General features: G+C 34.8%; 1 protein-coding gene across 2 annotated transcripts in view; it reads right to left on the bottom strand.

Moving 5' to 3' along the window:
• Positions 1 to 1,610: 1,610 nt before the first annotated feature.
• The window catches only part of LOC138709072 (uncharacterized), a 32,786-nt gene continuing 10,978 nt past the window's right edge, over positions 1,611 to 23,418 (bottom strand). The window contains exons 3-5 of one of the 2 annotated variants that reach the window (XM_069839576.1): positions 19,319 to 19,450; positions 9,345 to 9,438; positions 1,611 to 1,883 (exon numbers count right to left, since the gene is read on the bottom strand). In XM_069839576.1, coding sequence (XP_069695677.1) covers positions 9,386 to 9,438; positions 19,319 to 19,450 — 185 coding nt within the window. In that variant the 3' untranslated portion in view covers positions 1,611 to 1,883; positions 9,345 to 9,385. The remainder of the gene's footprint in view (positions 1,884 to 9,344; positions 9,439 to 19,318; positions 19,451 to 23,418) is intronic. The other variant, XM_069839575.1, reaches the window with a different exon arrangement.

Below are 23,418 nucleotides of genomic sequence, written 5' to 3'. Positions count from 1 at the left end.
ACAAACTTCGTTTGGAAAACATCGACTTAATTTGCCGATAAACGATTAATGAAGTGATCATATTCATCTTCAAACAGCGAGTCAAGCTAATACTGATAAGACGTAGCCCTCAGGAGTTTGAAGATCTTGACTTTTTTTCTGTGCGAATATGTGAAAAAGCACGATTTCAGACAGCACATCCATCTATAGACGACTTGAAACAAAGGATCACGCATGATGTCCAGAACATGCCACCAGCAACTCTTTCAAGCGTGACAGAGAAATTTCAGGATCGAATTAAGAATTATTTGAGATAAATGAAGGGCACTTTGAACATTTGTGGTAGTATGACCTTCCAGAATTCATTCAAGCTATAACAATTATGTATGCAGATAACACTACTTTCCTATGTTCTTCCTCTGCTCTAAATCATTACATGTTCTCAACAACGATATTCTATCATATATGGCTTTATGGTTTGAATCTAATGGTTTCTTGCTTAATCAAGAAAAAATTATGGACATAACTTTTAGTCTAAAGTATCTAATAAATAAGGACAACAGACTCAACTATACAAAATTTCTAGGACTTTTTATAGACTCCAGTTTAACACGGGATAAGCACATCGAATACATATGCACAAAGCTATCAAGAGTTTTATATTTGTTAAAGAAATTAGTGACTTGCGTTTCTCAAAATTATTTATGATGTGCCTACTTTTCTTTCTTTCAGTCGATAATCCTATATGCCCTAATTTTCTGGGGAAATGGAACCAAAATTGGAAGTGTCTTTATTTTGCAAAAGAAAGCCGTTATAATATTATGTAAATCAAACTATCTGGAACATTGTCGGCCATTTTTCAAACAATCACGGATTTTAACAATATTAAATTTGTATATATAGGCCTACGATCTAGTACTTTACACTCAACAAAACATCGACAATTACTCATAGTGGCCAATATACATGATCATAAAATTAGAAACAGTGAACAAATTAATATTCCATATTGTAGATTACTCAAGAGCAACACAAACTTTTCAAGTATGGGGATGAAATTATATAATAAGCTCCCCAGTCAATATTATAAATTACAAATCAATATCTTCAAAACTAGATTTTACAATTGGTTTATTAAATAATCGTTTTTACTCTGTTGCTGAGTTTTTCAACACAATCCTGTATGAAATTCTTTTTTAATAAATATGTTTAATTACAGTTAGTTACAATTAATACATTAAGGGTGAAATGTTTTCTTTGATTTAAAGGTTTCAAATTATTTCATGTTTTCATTTTATTACTTAAATTTTACTGTTTCTTTTATTTGTGTTTTTTTAAATGTATTATATGTTTTCAGTGTATTCTGACGAAGCCTAAAACTGTATGTCTAATGGCCGAAATAAACTGAATTGAATTCAATATAACTTATAAAAATATTGTGGTTGCACTGGCGACACAGTCTTTTGACATAAACCAAATAGTTTTACTTAAAAATAAACTTGATAATGTTGTCTTGTATTTCACAGAAAATTAATTATTACGAATTTCGTTCCATATAAAATAATTTATAATGTTTTTGTTTGTCATTTAAAACTAGATATAATTTATGCAATTGACAAATGACTTCTATATCACACGGAAAATGGTTTATTCCTTGAATTTCAGTAGCTTGCAGCGTGATTTTGTGAATGTACATTTGCTCTTAGAGTTGACAATAATTGTTTAAGGTAGCAAACACATTGAAGATATAGGTCGTATATATTATGTTCGGAAGCCAAAGGTGTTAAAACGTGTGCTGTTCGGCGAAACGCAGGAAGGTCGGGAAGAACACGGCTTCCAGGCGCAGTTATTCTCCATCATGGTGCAGTACTGACCAGGGGGACACCGGAACTTCTCACAAGAACCTGCAAGAGAAAGGAGAACACAGAGCGAGACATCTGCAAGTGACACATTTCTGTACAGTTCCACTTGAAGTAGATTTACAACTGTATTCAGACTCTAGCAGACAGCGTACGGAAGCATCTACAAGAAATATTTTACTTAGAAGTCACTTCAGACTGCATCTTCAGAGGAGGACGTACAGAAAATGGAACTAGAATACATATAGAATGTTATGAATTTGAAGTAAGAGAGATACAAACGTGACAGAACATTTATTATGTAAAGAAAGCCATTGAGACTTTTATGTCAGTTTTTGTCGGAGGACCTACATAAAACATCTGCTCTCTTGTATGTCCGTCACTGAGTATCTTGTAAGATGTACTTTCAGTAGCCACTAAAGTTCAGTCATTAGTTTTTCCCGGAGTTTGTATCTAAATTGCTTAGCAGGATTCTAGTAGCCAATTCTTAGCTCAGTGATGTAGTATAGTACTGGGGTTGCAATTTCTCTGTCTGGACCTTTCGTAGCATTGTCTTGTTAGTCGGGGTTTACAGTATCTTGGGCAGCTTTTTGTCCTTGAGAATTAGGGACCGTATTCAGGAACGTCACTTGAACTTCACTTTCACTTACATCCAACTTGAGTAGGTAGAAAACGCAGAATTTGTACTCAGATTCACAACTTAACTTACACTTGAGCCGTAACTTGAGGCGTTCACAAGTCAACATGATTAACTCCTTTTCCAAAGATTTTTAGATATTCAAGGTTAAAGTTGAATGCACACAATTGATTCTGTGTTGCAATCAAGAATAATATTGCATTCTGTGGGCTTTTTACTGAACTATGCTTACCCAAAAGCTAGTAAGATTCAAGATATGTGAACACCTACCTTATACCTCACTTAGCGCTGTAATTTGCCTGAACAACAATATTAGTAAGACAATAATATTGTTTACTACGATAAAGGGCTGAAATGGATTTAGAAGATGGCAATTTCCAAGAAATCATAGATTATGCATTATGTGTCATATTATTTGCTTGTCTCTTCTCAACTTATACCTATGTATTCAAAACCTCAATCTTATCTCCACTTTTACCAGTTTATTCCGAAGTTACGTATAGCTGTCAAAAGAAAAAGTTGCCGCTCTCTATGACGCTATAGATAAATTGAACGAAGACATTGACTCGATTGTGACATGGACAAAGAAACTCCATCTTAAAATCAATCCGGGAAAGACACAAGCAATCATATTAGGACACAAACGGCAAACCGACGCTGTAAAACACCTCGACATTTCCCCGTTAAAGTAAGTACAGTGCATATCCCGTTCAGTTCTTCAGTACAAAATCTTGGCATTCACATGGATAATAATCTTAACTGGGACCTGCAAATCACAGAAACCTCCAGAAAAGTATATTCTATTATCAATGTGCTAATAAGAATAAATGTTCATCTCCCCTCTTGCTTAAAAAAGTCCCTTGTGCAGACACTTGTATTTCCCTATTTTGACTATGCTGACATTTTACTGACTGACCTTTCCAGCGACAACAAAACGAAACTTCAACGTGCTCATAAGTTGTGGGTACGTTTTGTAAGCAATGTTCGTAAATATGTTCATATTACCCCATCCCTGGAAGCAATAGGTTGGCTTAAACTAGATAAGAAAAGAAATTTACATTCACTCCTCTCTCTCTTCGAAATCTTGAACTCTTCTATTCCTTCGTACCTGTCGTCTCGCTTCACTTACCTTTCTTCCCACCATAATCTGAACACACGCTCTCGTCATGAAACAATACTAACAATACCATCCCACAACACCTCCTCATACTCATCCTCTTTCACAATAGCCCTGCCAAGACTCTGGAATTCGCTACCTGCTAGCATCAGGGACTGTCGAAATAAAATTGAATTCAAACGCAAACTTACTAGGCACTTGGTCAGTAATTGATTTCTTGTAAATAGTTTGCTTAATCTATCAAAAAGTATTTGAATTTCCAGTAATTTCATCACTATACAATTTTGTTATTCTACGTTTTATTTGTAATTCAGTAAATATAAAATATTCCTTGTTTTTCTATGATAAATTATCTAGCTTTAATTAGTGAGGTAATCTTTTCGTACTTTGATTTTTATTGTTACTATAATTGTAAATTTAATACTAATTGTAATTTTACTTGTAATTATAATTGTAAATTTAATACTAATTGTAATTTTATTGTTGATATTGTAGTTGGAATCTCCTGGTAGAGGGGCAGAGAAGGCCTGACGGCCTTATCTCTACCAGGGTAAATAAATAAATACTAAATACTAAATATTAAGTTTCCTTCGGGTATTTCCACTACAATTCGGAGACAAGCGATGTTACATGTTGTTGGACCACGATGTCTACTACATACAGTTATAATTAAAACATTTTATGTACTATGCTTGTAGTGTAATGGTAGTCGTGAGGTCGTGCGTTCGAACACCACCGAGTTCTTTTTATGTTTTTGTTTTCTTTTTTTTGTTTTTAAGATACATATAAAGTATAATTGCTGCTGTCTCTTCTGTGACGATTTTAGTAGGCTTAATTAATATCAAGTTCATGAATGTATTATTCCATGACTTCATCATTATTTATTATGACATTATGGCTGCAAATGGAAAGAAATAAAGAAAAATTTTATACTCAACAAATATGTCTTTCGTGGAGAAAACAAAACAAGCATATTGGCGTCTGGTTTAGATAATTCAAACAATTAAAAGTTAAAAAACCAAACCAAAAGCCACGATTCAATATTTAGTCCATCTTCCTCCAATCGCGATCACATTTTGCAGTCGAGTGGACATGTTCTGGACGAGCTTCCACATATCATCAGGACGTCTTGGAGGAGATTGGGCCAATTTTTCCGCATATTATTATTCATCTTTACTTGTGCCCTCGTGGCTCACTTAGAAGAATGTCTGAATTCAAATGTCAACGTCTCATTCTTAAATCCTCGTCGTTCCTTTTCATTTTATTGTGTGACACGATATTATAATGTAATAATATAAGAAGAAAAAACTAACACTAGTATTACGCAACTGTATTTTTCCAAAGCTAACGAATTTATATTATTTATATCACTGAACAACGATAACAGAATATAAAAGATAACTTGAATATTATTTATAACGTTAAAGAATGATAACAGAATATAAATAATAACTTGAATATTATTTCTATCGCTAAAGAACGATAGCAATATAAATTATAACTTGAATATCGCTAAAGAATGACAGCAAAATAAAATAACTTGAATAAGGCTCGAACTCGCAACCTTCGAATTATTAACCTAACACTCTACCGCTACTCTACGAGACACAGCTATGAAACGATTCCATAGTTCCGAAACTGTTTCTACAATAGCGAGCATCGTGTAACATCACCGTGATCCGAAGTGGACTTAGAAAATATTCACTGCTCACGAGTGCGGCCACTTTTTCTGACAGCTGTGCCTAATAAGTATATTTCAAATTACTCATTACTGTTATTATTTGTTTAAACTACAAGGATTTCTTATTCTCCGCTCAGTCTTTATACTTAGTTTTTTTGATACAGAGTTACACCTTATCTGCGATTCTTTCCATTTGAATAGATATTTGCGAAAGTAACAGGTTTGAAACGAAATGTAGCGAGGAATTATTGAATGATTTCCGCACTTTCTGTATAAAGCAGCTGCTGACTGGAAGCACTGCGTCATTATATGATGACGTCGAACACCAAGTTCACTTGCTTTTTACTTAAATTTGACTTAGTCAAGAGAAATGTAAGTATTGCCTCTGAATACGAATTCGGTATTTCACTTTATATGGCCTAACTTCTGACTTGAGAAAGTTCTTGAATACGGTCCTAGAGCTGGACCCCGGACTCATTTCACCGGCATTATCACCTTCATATCATTCAGACGCTAAATAACCTAGATGTTGATAAAGCGTCGTAAAATAACCTAATAAAATAAAAAAACTGTCCTAGATATCTTGTTTTCCCACCTATAACCCCCATCCCAAAGGAACTTAGGGTTTGTACTATTTTGGTACAGATCTTAATTCTTTGTGATTTCAGGCTTTCAAGTTCATTCTGTTATGACAAAAGTATTTGCTTTTACAATCGTGTGATAAGATTTGATTTCTTTAACATTTTTGATTTCCTTGAAGCTGTCGAGCGATGCTGCCTGTATATGGAACATGTAGAAGAACAATAAACTGGATTAGTATACAGATTGAAACGTAAGTAATGTCATTAATTTCAAGATATTCAATTTGAGATATTTCAAACAAAAATTTAATACAAATTTGCTCGTATTTGCATCCTTTTCGAAATAGGAATTGTTTTGTGTGAAATATTTCATAAATGTTTTGGGAAAACCATTGACCGAATTCCCAATATGCTCAGTCAAATTAGGAGAGCAGTGTATTATGATTATAGGTGATTGAAATAATTCTAGTTTTGTCCTTTAAATGTGCAGAAATCCGTTTCGATCAAATGTAACTTTTCCTTCTGAGAAGAAATATTTCAAAGGTACATTAATTGTTCACATCAAATTTCTGCATAATTAGACAAAGCTAAATTTCTTACAGTCATTTATTATCATAATGAAATGCTCTCTTAAATTTACTGAACATATTTGGAATTCAATCAACGGCTTTCCTGAAACACGCTATGAAATATTTAATATAAAACAATGTTTATTTCGAAAAGGAAGCAAAACACAAGCAAAATTGCATTAAACTTTTTTGTTTGATATATCTCAAAGAATAACTCACTGAAATTAATGACATCACTTACGGTTCAACTTGTATATTGAGAAAGGTTATTAGTAAGCTTCGTATTCCAGCTACCTAAAGACTGAAGCTAAAGACACATTGGATATATAGTACGCCGAACACAGGTAATGCAATGGATAAGGATATAAACAAGCAAGTCGTCGGTTCGTGTTCGTGGAATATAGTCAACTCCCGACATTCTGAAGCTATACTAGTAAACACATGCTTGAGCCGTGATGTTCAGTTTCATCGTGATCTTTGCAGTAAATAATAACGTACATTCTTAAGTTACGGAACTTGAACATATGCGGATGTCACTTGAAATGATTTTATATTGCAAGAAATTCTTAAAATAGCACATGATGTTATTGATGCATGATGTAGTACAAGATATTCCTATTGTATGACATTTTTTCGTGTTTCATTAGGATATTGCATATCGCTCATCTATATACGACTTCCTAAAATGTAGATTATTTAATTTATTAATTGGGATGTTGGCATTGAGCATCATGGTAGGCAACACAAATCCATGCTAAACGTCGAGTTAATATGTTCATAATTTTAAGATTTTTATGGTCTGGTTCTTTTGGATTACGTTCAACACACTTTTTGTGCCTTTTGGTATTGTAGTATTTTTCAGTGCATTGTTTTTGTCACTTTTACGTTTATTTTACACAATTTATATGCAATGTTGTTGAAAATATTAGTTAAAATATCCTCAACTACGCTCTGCAATTTTACAAGGTTGAGTGTCTTACCTAAGGCATTTTACCTCTGCATTGAACCTTCAGTCAGTCACAAAGATGTAGTTATTTAAATAATACGACTAGTAAGAACAGTGATCGATAAGACTACTCACTATGACTGCGTCCCGGTTTTGACTTTCTAGAGGAAGAGGGCAGAGGATGCGTAACTATTTTGTATACGAACGTACCTGTACCTGCGCTGTGACGTCACATATACTTCGAATCAGGCAACTTCATTCCAGTTTGAAGGTATAGTCCGGATCAGCTTACTTAATACCCTGAGGGTGAAACCTAACCATTTATCCACTATTACTAAATATGCTAGTGGATTATAGTGATTTTCTAGCTCTCAGGTTGAAGTTTCTTTTACCAACTTCGTTTCGAATTTCGGGTACTGACAAATACTACAACTGGCGGTAATTTTCTAACTTATTTGGCAGCAGTGATTTCGGTTTACTGTAAAGCAAACTGGTGAAAATGGAAGTAAGTAAATACATTTTTAGGTTAGGTCTCATGAATCGTAAACTGTTTAGTCAAAGCAATAAATTTCATGTTGCCTGACGAAATAAATCGGATTATTAGATCATACTAATCCTGATTACCAACATAAAATGCGAGAAGTCCAGGAGGAAAATATACTGCTTCATAAATAAATTATTGAACCATTTAGGAAACACCTCGCAACATAAAGATGAGATGTGGTAAATAAGTAAGACATTGTTATTGCTAACACTATATTATTATTATTATTATTATTATTATTATTATTATTATTACTATTATTATTATTATTATTATTATTATTTCAGTACGTAGCATTGTCATTTTATCCACTTCGGTGATATCTGGTATTAGTTGGCAACACTGAAGAGGCTGTCAAATTAGACCTTCAGGAACTACTCTTACGTGATGCTCACTATAGCTGGAATACGGAACCTAGTTATTAGTTTGGACACTACCTAATATTAGATGTGATCATGAAATATTGAAAAATATTAGAACAGGTGCTTCGAGAGCTTTGCGTAAAAACACTCGAGCACAATATGGTGGCTTACTTATATACATATTTAATAACTTTTCTTCCCGTTAGAATTAAAACACTAAAAACGTGCTGAACTAGAACACTGCACTCCATTGTAATATACATTGAAAGTTTCCTCAAGTAGTTTTGTAGTTAGTTCAGGTCAACTATGTACTTAACCCAAATTAAAAAATCTCGTTAAGAATGTATCGTGACTATAGTAAAGTAGGTAGAAGGTACTTATTTTGAACTAGGAAACCTCGACACCGTTCGTATAGTTTAAGAAGCCACTTCGAAACTTGTGTGAAAATGAGAATAAGGTACTAGGAATAGTTTCTCTGTAAAAGTTTTCAAACTTTTAACACATACGCTTATGAGTCGCTATTATCGCATTATATAAAGGTCCTACTCGTCTTAGTAATTAGGTGTAGACGATTCAATGAACGTCCAATTTTATGTCGGAATCTAAGTCCAATACTGTAAAGTTTTACTGTTGATAAGAATAACTACTAGCATTGAGTTATTTAAACCTTAAATTCACAAAGTATCCTATAGGATACAACAGGTTATTATATGCTATAATTTTAATACAACAATAGAAAAAAATTGGTAGGAAAATTAAATAACCAAAATTACACAGTACTATAATATTGTGCAAACCTGTTTATATAATTTTTCATTTTAAATTTTATTGTGAGCTATTCTGTGTCGCAGGGCAAATCCAAAATATTGGGTCAGACTAATAGATTGAATAAATATGGACATTGTGATAGTTGTTTTCTTTACAGCCCGACACGGTTTAATAAACTAGTGTGAGAAATGAAGTCTTGCCAATTTAAGGGTTAAGAGGATATCGGGTACTCTTACCGGCACTCTGATAGATAGTACATCTAGCGTATAGGTAACTAAGTATGGACACTTCGCGTCTGTACCTTTGATGTAGCCGGACTGATTTCAATGACCTTCAAGCCAGCTAGAGCGTGAGATTCTGCTTTCTCCATAGAGTTGGCGCTGACATCACACCAGCTAGCAGTCGACACAGCGGAAATATAACACATATAATTAATACATCTAGGTACATTAGGTACTCAAATAAAATAAATTGCATCCATAAAATAATAAATCCGTCATTAACTGTAATGTCTAGACTCTAGAGTTCCTTTACAATGAGAGTTGAGACGTTGACCCCAACAACAATTAAAATATGTAATGATTTGATAGCGCTGAAAATGGAAAAACAAAACTCTTATGAGAAGTAAAACCATATACCTATATTATATTATATTATATTATATTATATGCAAATATTAAACGAATTTGATACATAATTTTATAATGTATTATATTATTTTGTAATATAATTTATTATATCTGAAATATAAAACATTATTATTACTACTAGTTTGTCACTGAGAAATAAGGAAAAGCTGTTAACTAGAATTTATTTGAAGCAAAGCGTTACTGGATTATGCAGAAAGGTAGGCGATGTTTGAATCCTGTGTCTCAATTCTATACTCAGTTATTATCTTAGCGTATGCTCGATTACACTAACCTCTAGCGCTTGAAAGTGGAACTAAACGCCGGCGCACAGAGAAACAAAACACAGGAAAATACGCTCAGTGTCCATTCTTTATAAAATCGCAATGGCTTTACGCCTTGGTTGTAAACTCTGCCAGCTACACCAATGTATTTGCGGAGGAAATGCTGATATTTACGGCCATCATGCATTCAGCTGTGCGATGAGCAAGGGTCGCATTCCCAGTCATACATCACTCAATGATATCATTAAAAGATCTCTGACTTCTTGTGGCATCCCGTCTCCTTTGGAACCACCAGGTATTAGTCGCGCGGATGGTAAACGACCCGATGGTCTCACCTTAATTCCATGGTCTAGAGGAAAATCTTTAATTTGGCACTCCACTTGCGTTGACACTGTAGCTCCATCTCACTTGCTGAATACCTCCAGAAGCTCAGCATCTGCTGCTGAATTAGCCGTGAAGAAAAAAGTCAATAAATGTGCTCAACTTTTAGACAATTATATCTTTATTCCCTTTGCTGTGGAGACCTTCGGTCCTTGGAGTCATGACGCTAAAGTTTTGGTATCTCAAATCGGCCAAATTTTGATCTCCATTACTGGTTAACGCCATTGCACTACTTATTTGCGTCAACGCTTAACTATTGCTATTCAACGCGGAAATGCAATGAGCGTTTTAGGTACTCTTCCCGAATCCAGCCCTTTGGTCGAACTCTTTCTTCTGTGAAATTTATTAAGTATGCTGAGCCACTGGCGTGGCTCAGCCGGTTAAGGCGCTTGCCTGCCGGTCTGAAGTTGCGCTCGGGCGCCGATTCCCGCTTGGGCTGATTACCTGATTGGGGTTTTCCGAGGTTTTCCCCAACTGTAAGGTGAATGCCAGGTAATCTATGGCGAATCCTTGGCCTCATCTCGCCAAATACCATCTCGCTATCACCAATGTCATCGACGCTAAATAACGTCGTAGTTGATACAGCATCGTTAAATAGCCAATTAAAAAAATTAAGTATTCTCTATGTAAATATTTTTATGTGTATGAATTTAATATTAGTCAAAATTAATATTTATTATGCTTTTGATTTAAGATAAACAAGTTAGACTCAGTAATAAATTGTAAAAGTATGAAGCTATTCTAAAATGAAGTAGCGAAATGCTATAGCCTATATGTGAAATGTTTATCCATAGGATGCCATAGTTACTTCAGAATCTCTTTCACTTTTCAAAACGGTCTAAGTTCTCTTTTGGAGTGGTGTTTCATTATAGACCTATTGTTGCTTTATCTTTAATCTCAGTCGGCCTGGTTGGCGCAGTTGGTATAGCGCTGGCCTTCTATGCCCGAGTTTGCGGGTTCGATCCCGGGCCAGGTCGATGACATTTAAGTGTACTTAAATGCGTCAGGCTCATGTCAATAGATTTACTGGCATGTAAAAGAACTCCTGCGAGACAAAATTCCGGCACATCGGCGACGCTGATATAACCTCGACAGTTGCGAGCGTCGTTAAATAGAACATAACATTTTTTATCTCGCAAAATCTTTTCCTTTCAACGACAATTTTAGCTTTAAGGGGACTAGGACTAAGTCTCTATAAAAATGGTCAAAAAATCAATTTTCGATTTTTTGTACCAAAATATTCCTTGGTGACTAAGGAAATTGATATTAAGAGGTTCTTTTGTCTCTACATATTCTTTGAGGTCTAGGAGTGATTTTTATAGAGAACTGCTCCATATGTCATTATTGTATCTGTTTTCTGAAATTTGCCCTTTTCCTTGAAACTAGATTTTTAATGTTCAAAAATGCTCCATGTTCATGTAGTTTTAACTATTTTCAATGAAAATATTCGTGCTTGTCTATGCTGAGATCTAAGTTGAAACATTTTATGTATCTTGAAAAATAGGAAGTAAAACATTATGTATTTATTTATTCATACTGCAAATGGGTAAATACCCGGTAGCAGTGGTAACTAATTACACTCAGTAATGACTAATAATAAACATAATTAATAATTAATACAATTAATAATAAATTAATAATAATACTAATAATAATTAATACTGATTAATAATAAGTAATAATAACAATAATATAATAATATTAACAAGGAGCATCCTAAATTAATGAAGCACGACCACTTAAAATAACATTTCAAGTAAATCTAATTTGTGTCTTACCCCTAAGTTCGAACTAAAACCCACGAGTATGATATATTCATACATGCACAAGTACCTTTCAGCACTACACTCATTTTGCTGTCAACTCACTCAATGCACTGGAACTACGACACATTTCACTGATACTATCCTGATTTCACTAACACTTCAAAACATTTCACTGTTCAAATATTTTGCTCTACCACTATGAAATATAAAACTTCACTGACACAAACACATTTCACTGACACAACCTACTTCTTCACTAATACAACACTTCGAGTAACAATACAGTATTTCAAATAACAATAAATGTAAATAAATAATATGAATAAATAAATGTCTGATTTTCCAAAATGTATTGTGCCTAAACTAGCTTAAGTTAAATATCACGAATTTCTCAATGTTACAATTCTCGTATTGCCCTGAATCAGAGTCCGTAGGAAATAAATATGAACTTGCTGCATTCAGATGTAATGCGCATGTAACATTTTGATTTTATATCTAATTCGTACAGTTGAAATAAAATTAATTTCGAAACAAGCTGTCCGATTGAGCACAAAATTTGTACACATCTAATTTTAATACATAAAAACAATTAAAAAATTAATTAAATCGAATTAAAATGTAAGAGTTTCAAAACTCAGTCCTAGTGCTCCTTAAGAAGAACCAGCTATATATGAGGCCTGTCAGATCTGCGAGATACAGTGTTTTGCGAAAAATCTCGTGAAGAATGGACAGGCGGATTATCATGAATTTTAACATACGTATTATTAGAGGGCGGAAAAATGTGCGTTACCACGCGACATAGGTTGGTTTGGTCTGAAGTATGTATGACGTCACAGGTACAAGCGCAGTAACAACATAAATCCACTACGAGAGTACAAGTAGGAACTAACAAATGATCTTCTAGTCATATGGAAAAGAAAGCCAGGTGTTTACAGAATTGTTTATTGCCTCTGTGCATGTGGTATGTTATGTAAAAGCGATTTAAAATACCTAAGTCGAAGGGTTTGGAATTAAACAGTCTAACAAACAATCACGGAAGAGAGATTTTGATTCCGCAAGGGGAAAATATTTTCTGTGCCGTGCGCAAATGTGAAATTAAAATACATAGAAAATATTACATAGGACTGCAAGAAACATACCGAAAACGTACAGAGATCTTAGATTAGATTAGATTAGATTAGATTTATTTATTTAACCTGGTAGAGATAAGGCCGTCAGGCCTTCTCTGCCCCTCTACCAGGTGATTACAACTATAACATGAACAATAAGATTACAATTAATATTAAATTTACAATTACAATTACAATAAAAATTAAAGTACGACAAGAATACCTGATTAATGAAAGCTAGACATTTTATCATAGAAGTTAAGAACAAAGAATATTTTTGTATTTACTAAATTACAAATTAAACCTACAATAACAAAATTCTATAGTGATGAAATTACCGGATATTGAGATATTTTGTGGTACTATTTACAAGAAACCATGTCTGAACGAGTCTCAATTACTGACCAAGTGCCTAGTAAGTTTGCGTTTGAATTCAATTTTATTTCGACAGTCCCTGATGCCAGCAGGTAGCGAGTTCCAGAGTCTTGGCAGGGCTATTGTGAAAGAGGATGAGTATGAAGAGGTGCGATGGGATGGTATTGTTAGTATTGTTTCATGGCGAGAGCGTGTGTTCAGATTGTGGTGGGAAGAAAGGTAAGTGAAGCGAGACGACAGGTACGAAGGAATAGAAGAGTTCAAGATTTCGAAGAGAAAGAGAAGTGAATGTAAATTTCTTTTCTTATCTAGTTTAAGCCAACCTATTGCTTCCAGGGATGGGGTAATATGATCATATTTACGAACATTGCTTACAAAACGTACACACAAATTATGAGCACGTTGAAGTTTCATTTTGTTGTCGCTGGAAAGGTCAGTCAGTAAAATGTCAGCATAGTCAAAATAGGGAAATACAAGGGTCTGCACAAGGGACTTTTTTAAGCAAGAGGGAAGATGAACATTTATCCTCTTTAGCACATGAATAATAGAATATACTTTTCTGCAGGTTTCTGTGATTTGCATGTCCCAGTTGAGATTATTATCCATGTGAATGCCAAGATTTTTTACCGAAGAACTGAAAGGGATATGCACTGTACTTACTTTAACGGGGGAAATGTCGAGGTGCTTTACAGCGTCGGTTTGCCGTTTGTGTCCTAATATGATTGCTTGTGTCTTTCCAGGATTGATATTAAGATGGAATTTCTTTGTCCATGTCACAATCGAGTCAATGTCTTCGTTCAATTTATCTATAGCGTCATTTATTCGATCTAAGCGGGAAGAGATGTAGCATTGAAGGTCGTCAGCATACAAGTGATAGTTACAATGCCTTACATGAGATGTAATATCACTGACATATATTGTGAACAACAATGGTCCGAGTACCGAACCCTGTGGTATACCTGATGTTATGTTAAGCCAGGAAGAGCTTCGATTCCCGGATACAACACATTGTTGTCTTTCCCGTAAGTAGGATTCGAACCAACTCACAGCAGTCTCTGACAAATGCAGATTTCTCAATTTATGGGTGAGCAGGTCGAAATTTACAGAGTTGAAAGCTTTGCTAAGGTCAAGAAGTGTTAGTATTGTTACTTTACTTCGACGTCAAATAATGAAAAACATACGCGATCCAAATTTAATGTCGATTTATGTAATATGCCGTTCAAGAAACTTGATAATTCACATTTTAGAGAAGAAAAGGCGAAAGAAAATTTCCACAAATTCTGCAAAAAAAAAAAAAAAAAAAAAAAATACGGGTTATACAGTTACTATATGTGTAACATTTTGAGTGGAGGAAAAAAAGGCGATACTACGGCGCTTTTTTCATTTGTACCTCCAACATTTTGTGACACGGAAAGAAGCTATTCGATGTTGGAAAACTGTTTGAGTGAGAGACGTCGGACTTTCTCTTTTGATAATTTACGGATGTATATTGTACTACGGTATAATGCATCCTTTAATCATCCAGGCGGTGGCAGTTAACATTTAAGTTAAGTTTTTAAATCATCTATACTAATAATAAATCTGGAGCCGAAATTTTTCTGGTAATTTTTGATTTTGCAGAAATAATTGGTCCTAACATATATAATTAACCGCCCTGAAACCGAAAATCGCTTTTTTGACATTTTTGTTTGTATGTCTGTCTGTCTGTCTGTCTGGATGTTTGTTACCTTTTCACGCGATAATGGCTGAACCGATTTATATGAAAATTGTAATATAAATTAAGTTCGTTATAACTTAGAATTTAGGCTATATGGCATTCAAAATATTTTATTTAAAAGGGGGAGGGTTATAAGGGGGCTTGAATTAAATAAATCGAAATATCTCCCTTATTATTAATTTTCGTGACAAATATTACATAACAAACGTTTCCTTAAAAATAATTTCCGATAAGTTTTATTCAATGCAAAATTTTGATAGGACCGATATTTAATGAGATAAATGAGTTTCAAAATTACAATAACGCCATCTAAGGCCGTGTAATGAAATAAAAAACAAATGACTTCGTCTATAAGGGGCCTTGGACCACAAAAATCGAAATCTATGAAAGATAGCCTACAGAGAATGTTTCTGTGTTTGCGTGAAGTAATGTCGGAAGCTAAATTAACCGATTTGTATAATTAATTATTAATTCACCATTGGAAAGTGTAGTTTGTCTAGATGGACATAATGCTATAATGTTATTACAGTAACTTCTGAGTGAATCGAGGACAGGGAAGATTAAAATAGTTCCTTATGCACAGAAAACTTGATAGGCTATTCTGTACATTCGTTTCCTGTATTTCCTAAAATAATTTTTATGACAGAATGAGTGGTCTCTGGATCAAAATGATCGCATTTTAATTTTATTAATACAATTTAAATTAAGTAAAATAATAAACCATATATATATACTTCTATCAAACACGAATGTACCCTGGATCAAATGTCCTATTTTAATTATGTAATTACTTTATACTTATTTCTAACGGGTTCAGCGGAGCGCACGGGTACGGCTAGTCATAACTATATTAAAACTTCATTCCAGTATTTATAGATCGATTGAATGGAGTGATGAGGTTCTCATTACCAGACTGTACTCTCTTGCCTCTGTTTACGTGAGTGAATGACAACAGTATAGTCCGTTGACATTGAACTTAAATGTATAACGCACGTTTTCCCGCCCTTTACATATTATTATACGTTTGGCTTGGCCACGCATTTTTCTTTCTTTCGACATTATGCAAGCACATTGAATTCTAGACTGGCAGTAGCCGCGAATATACTTAGTGAGTAAAACACTGTTAGTAGGAACGTTCCCCGCGACGACATTGCGCTTGGTTGGATTATACACAAATTGAGATGCAACATAAACATATGAGTAGAGTCAGCACATGTACTATCCACTGAAGTTGAAATCAAGTTACGTACGACGCGCATAGTATGCGTGAAGTCATGTGACACAAACTGAGTCAGGGCTGTACAGTCTCTTGTACGATAGCAGTACGGACAAATTAACATTGTTTTGCAGTAGCTCCGTCTTTATACACTATTCTATGGTTTAATAATATCATTAACATCACGTGTTGCCACATTAAATACGTTATTGAAGAAATTTGGAAGACAAAATTTCGTAACGAATTGAGAAATCATGCAATGTCATCTAGGCCTATATCATGCATAAATTAGGGATTGGAAACGAAAATTATTAAAGCAACACTATAATGCTGAAAAACAGCTCTGCCATAAGACTGCACAATAGCCTCTTTCAAGCAAACTATATGAACATTTGATGTTCTTTAGAAACGACAAATATTCAAATGCCTGATTCCTTGCGATTTGTAGAATAACTTTATTAAAGAAACTGATAGGCTTAGGGCAGCTCCTGGATCTGTCACAGAAAAACATCAGCTGAAAAAGAGAAGCATTTTTGAGAATAATTCTAGCTATACTACAATGATTAAAAATAAGAAATTGTTTGCTAGAAATTCATAAAACTCCATCAACTTTTGAACACGATTGACAATATTTTCTCTTCCCTCTCATCAGAGAATAGCTTCAATTTTGAATAGTTAAAAAATACTGTTACTCATTGCAATGTGTTTAATGAAGAAAGAGAAGATGACGATACAAATTGATGTCTAGTATATACCAGATAGAGGGGTATCTACATACATATGTTGTAAATTCTTACATATTCAGTTTTACATATTACATATTACAATGTAAAATGATTCGTTTACTGTAGATTATAAATTTGTTTCACATCTCTTGTTAATATTTGTACTTTACTGAGTATAGTTAGCTACTTATAGACCCCTGTCCCTAATGTTTACAATTCATGTTATCTGAATTGAGTTTTCCATACAAGCTATACTCGCAACGCGCACACATTACAAGCAACGGGATATTTGCCCGGGCTCTACATATGAGTAATGAAATATTATAGTATGACTCTCTTGTCGTTGAAACAGCTGTGATTTCCTCTGCATGTTCAATGTGAGAGTAAGAAAAGGTAGACTATATCAAACAGTGTGTACTACACAGTTGAAACCATTACACGGAGAACCGAGGGAAGTAGAGATGAAATGAAAGAATGATCCTACGGTCATATACAGGGTGTAAGGGGTATAAGTGCCGTCCTTTTTACAGTCGTCGGGAACAGTCTACAGGATCAAAAAATGTCCATACAACATATGGTCAAAACTTGCTAGTTCTCCCAAAAATTTTTGATTTTCTTACTTGATTTGCATTATACTGCTTATATGGTTAGTAAAATTACGAAAACAATTACATCAGTAGATATATCTAGCAAAGAGTTAATATTAGTTTAAATAAATATTTGTGTATTCTATTACGTTTTCATGAAATTAAATACAAATGCATGCTCGAATTTGTTAATATTCTGCGTGAGAGACGTGGCAACGTTCTGCAGATAGTACTCTGCACAGACGTAAGTACGAGTCAGCTGAGTTCAAGCTCCCTGTTCATAGATCTGCTGTCGAGCGGATGGCAGTTCAGTACAGAGTATTCGATAAACAATTTACAATGTCATTCACAGTTTAGGAATATCATATGTTATTAATTTATGGAGAAAGTTGTCGTAATTCAAGTGAGGCAAGAAGGATGTACCGTCAACGTTTTCCTCAAAGAAGGTTACCTAATCGGCGAACTTTTGTAGCAGTTTCTAAACGATTATTAGAAACTAGAAGTGTCTTACGCCGTTTCGAAAATAACACAACGAGAAATTTGTTTAAAAATGATACTGTTTTACGGAAGCGGGAGAGATTAAAATGTTGCATTAGAAAAAAAGTTCGTGTGATCTTGTGCAGAAAACTATTAGGGTGCTATGCATAGACATTTCGCTAGCCTGCGGTAAGAGCGTGCTATACTAGCCTCGGCTATCGACTGATTACTTGTACAGGATTCATATCATATCACATCGTTAACACTGGTTTATGAATACGAAAAACGTTAATTCGCTAATCATCCACCGGAAGCCAGCGCTAAGAATATCTATGAATATGTCCCTAATTGTTTATGTTTTAGATGTACAATTAAAAAATGGAGCAATATTGTTACATGAAATGTAAATTTACCATAATGTTTTATTAATGAGATTGAGAGTTTGTATTTCCTGCTCGTTTCATGTAAACAACAGTATTGTCATGGTCGCTCCTGCATTAGAACAGAGCGTCTGTTTTGTACCAGTATATCTGTACCCGCTTGAACTGTTCTGTGTACTTCTAAACACCCTTCCTCCCCGTTTGAGCTGTACTGTGTACTTCTAAACCCCCTCCGCCCCGCTTGAGCTCTACTGTATACTTCTGAACCCCCTCCTCACCATCCAGCAACGTTGCAAAATGTCTAATATTGTAAACTTTAATAATCAGTTAAATATTGCGAATAGAAAAAAATTGTAAGGACATTTTTTCTTCCTTATGACATGAATAATCATCAGTTAAAATAATGACACCTATACCCCTTACACCCTTGTATGTTTATGTCTGAGGGACAAATTTTTTTATCCACTACAATTTGGATATACTGATATAAGTATATCAAGGGACAGACAAATAGAATATAGACTATATATGTATAGTATGTTTATTGCATTGTAAGTTATTGACACTCTAAATGAAAGAAGTGGGATCTTATTAATGTTTACTACTAATAATATATGGAATATTATGCATACCATAAGGCGTCCTCTTGGGAATTCTGCAGGCTGGGTACCGAGCACATTGCCCCCTGTAGTCGCACCGTCCCGTCTCCATTACGCACACCTCGTCGCCCAGACATCGGGTGTTGTTGCACGTCTGTCTGTTCCCTGGAATTCGAATATCGGTGCTGTTATGTCGGAATAACCGCGATGAGAGCTCTCTAATATAGCAGTTCAATTAGGAGCTAACCGCCCTCTGAATCTCAGTATTGATTGCTCAGTATTGTGGCGATACAAACATGTAGACAGCCACCTGTTCGCATGTCATGTCTGTGTTTAATTTGTATGTTTAGTAGGCTCTATTAAGGTGTAGTCATAAGTACATAGGGTAAGTCATATAATATATGTTCTGCTTTTAAACTTTAAAAATATAAGGGGATTTGAAGACATTGTGATAGTTGGATGATGCAGGATGATAGGCTACTTTGAAAGAATACTTTAAAAGTTTGCACTTACAAACATGTGAAGTTAATGAAAGAATACTTCAAAAGTATGCACTTACAAACATGTGTAGTTAAAACATCAACTTCCTCATTTTGCATTGAATACGTATGCTAATAACCAGGGACGACACTTTGTCCCAGCTTGAACGAATTTTAGGTTGGTTGTTGCTTGCCTATATTGACGTCACGGAGGCCATGGGTTCGAAGGTACTGCACTGTGACAGGAAAGGGCAACCTGTGTGTGCTGCACCGGAGAACGAACGTACATACGTTTGATTTGTTTAGGATTCGAACCTATTCTGCTCTCTGCCGCTGCCTGCTCGTTTTTCATTGGAGTGACTTACCTATAGTTTCTAAATACTAGGCGTACTGGTGCCGTTGTCACTTAATGGCAAGGTGTTGTGATCGTGACTCTGTGTGCAGTAGTGTAAACATAATACAATGTAACCTAGTCAGACGAGCTCTAAACTGAATGCAATTGCAACTGCGTTTGGAAGTATTTTAGTGTGGAGGGCGACAACATACGCTGTAAAGTGTGCAGCACAGAACTAAACGTAAACGTTCGTTAAGATTTGCAAAAGCATTGTGAAACGAAAAAGCATAGTGAACGTTTGCCGTTATTTCTCTCATCTGCACGGTTTACAAACCCTGGGTTTTATAATGATTTGTGCGAGATGATGGTATCGGCTCCTACTCCACATTTTCAGTGATTTATGGAAAAATATATGTCTAGAAAACTGCCTAGTATAATATCAATGCGTACAACCTATTTATCGTCTGTATACGAAAATCTCTGAACCCAGTCGAACAGCTGTAGGTAGTAACAAAATATTTGTATCTATAGATCGTATGCTGTGGGACGATAAGTAGCTCACGTTGTTGTAGGAGTGATGCCATCCAATGAACCAGAAAAGAAATGTTTGTTGACATTGGGAATACTAGAAAAAGTAAACAGTCCAACTATTGTTAATCTTCTTGAGATGCACCTATGTATAACATCGTGCGATGTTGAGCGAACTCTTTCCCAGCACAAGCATATTTTTAGGGCAAACAAGGAAATTCACTTTTTCACACTTAAAAATGCACATTGTTATATACTGTAACGGACTATAGTTTGTATCAGAATAATGTACGTAACTCGATTGTAAATACTTGTGTGTAATTTGACTAACTCGTCGTTGTTGTAAATATGTGTAAGTAATATTGTAAACATGTAACTAATCAAGGCATATGCTACGCGCATGCATACTATATGGCAGTGGTAATGTATAGAAACGTTGCATTTTCGTTCCGCCGATCTATACCAGCAAACAGTCGCGTGCTGTCGCTGGACTGCTCCTATCAACTAGTAAACACAGGTACTCTGTACACCAGTACCAGTGAACCTCGTGGCGAACTGGGACAAAGTGTCGTCCCTACTAATAACGCTGGTCAACAATAATTTTGTTAAATGCACAATTCTGCTGTTTCTTATGCAATGTCATCTGCTGATTCCAAAAATGAAGTCAGAATTTTTCTACCATCCACCATTTTTTTTTGTAATTTTAGAAAAATACATTTATTTTTCATTGCTTTATACAGTCCTCAACATGCTAATGGAAAGAAAATATTTCAAATATTTCATTATATTGCTTTAACAATTGACATATAACTTCCGATCACTGCTGCCTGTGAAGTCAGAATTCATAAAAATGAATTTTATTCCTCATAAGATTGCGAGAGTTAGTATTAATTCTCAGTTGAGTTGGAACTTACAACCATGAAACAAGTTTCATAACTCATGTTTTCTTTGTCCTAATTTAAGTGTGGTATAAGCATATTATAAAGTGAAACATACCTCGAAATACTGTGTAAATCAGAACAATTTTTGTTACGTTTGTGGTTAATTAACTTTGAAAGCACACAAGTGAATTTTACTACACCAGTTAAAAGAGCTTATGAGTGTTCTTTTGATTGCAAAATAGATGAAGACAGGAATTGGGCCCCTGAAATATGTTGTGCTTCATGTAATTCTAACTGGTAAGCTAAAAGGATCCCGTCATGTGTCTTTTCCAGTTCCAGTGATATACCGGGAACCTAAGGATCATTCAACAGACTGTTACTTTCTAAGAACCACAGATAAAAAAAGTACAGAGAACTTGTCAGTGAGCTGAATCAGAACTATAATGTGATGGAGTGTCATGTGTCTTTCAAAATAACTTCTTGGATTCTCATCTATTTTTTCTTTCCTGCAAACCTTCACGTAGTGAGCGACGAACATGGTGAGCGTTTTCATCAGGATTTCTCTGAAATAGAAAGGCGCTACCAGGAAAAATGAAGCTCAAATATTCTGTCAAAGTACTGCTAGACACTGAAAAGAGATGTTTCTCAAACGAAGTGGAGTCTAAAATCTATTTCACAACATTTTAGGTAGGCATAAATAAATAAGATTTTAGGTAAAATGTTGCAAGGTATAAATACTAGAAAAGTCTGAAGTGCATTTCATATAATTACTCAAAAACTCTGAGTGATAGAACAATTTTGAAAACAGATCTGAAACCAGTACGAAAAAATGCTATAAGAATCACGGATTCTTGATCTCTTAACAAAAAATATGTTTAATTTTGTTGACAGTGTGATTTATCGAATGTAGTTCTTTCTTAAATAATTTGCACAGAAGTTGAACCATTATAGCACTCTCCCAGATATTTTTCCAAATTCAGTTTTCCAAATATGATATTATCACTGCTAAATTATCCAAAAAACCATTTTTCCCTATTCGTTTTAGTTAACAATGCTTTTACCAAGCCTATTTTCGGAAAGGTATTCCTTCCACTGCTAAATTACACAATGACTAAATTACCAAAACTGCAAAATCTAATTTTCCCTCAAATCCTTGTAAATGGAGGTCTTTTTCACTTAGCACAGTCTGTACAACGGAAAATGTAGTCAGCTGGACTTCAAATTCGATATAATATTCCAAAAAATGGAACTGTTAAACATGCCATACATATGGTGCTCATTTCGCTTTTATCTCGCTTTTGGATGTCAGTGATGCTATTGAGCAACTTTTCGAGACCGTTCCCGAGGAATTATACCTATACCGATTATTTATAAGAGTACTATATTAATGGCAGACCTAGATGAGGGAAACATAGCTGTGCTTAAAGACATCCAGAAATGGGTCGTCTAGAATCAAACTCCACTTTCTCAAAATTATTAAATGTGGGATTAAGGTACATTTCAGTGTTTCTTCTCAAGATCACACATCTATGACACAGTGCATGAGGGTTGGCCACTAAAGGTAAACCAAGAGGTGGAGCTTAAACTGAGAGGATTCAATCCGGCATCAAAATTGGAATCCGGTGTGGCTTAATGGATAAAGCGTCAGCACGTAGAGCTGAAAACTCAGGTTCGAATCCCGGTGTCGGAGAGAATTTTTCTCCTCTCCACCGATCGTCCATCATTCTAAGATAGCCCTACTTATTATCCTCGGTTGTGTTCGAACTCATGAATATCTGATCCAATGACTAGTATGATAACCTATCAAAGCATTGACGACTACAAGACTGCAGCAGTAAAATGCTTTGGTGCCAGGCCCAATTTCTCCAATTGTCACTCGATTCCTACCTAGGTGTTACGGAGAATTGTAAC

The sequence above is a fragment of the Periplaneta americana genome, chromosome 11 (genome assembly GCF_040183065.1).
Source record: "Periplaneta americana isolate PAMFEO1 chromosome 11, P.americana_PAMFEO1_priV1, whole genome shotgun sequence".
NCBI lineage: Eukaryota > Metazoa > Arthropoda > Insecta > Blattodea > Blattidae > Periplaneta > Periplaneta americana.
This window is presented reverse-complemented; position numbering and strand designations above follow the sequence as displayed.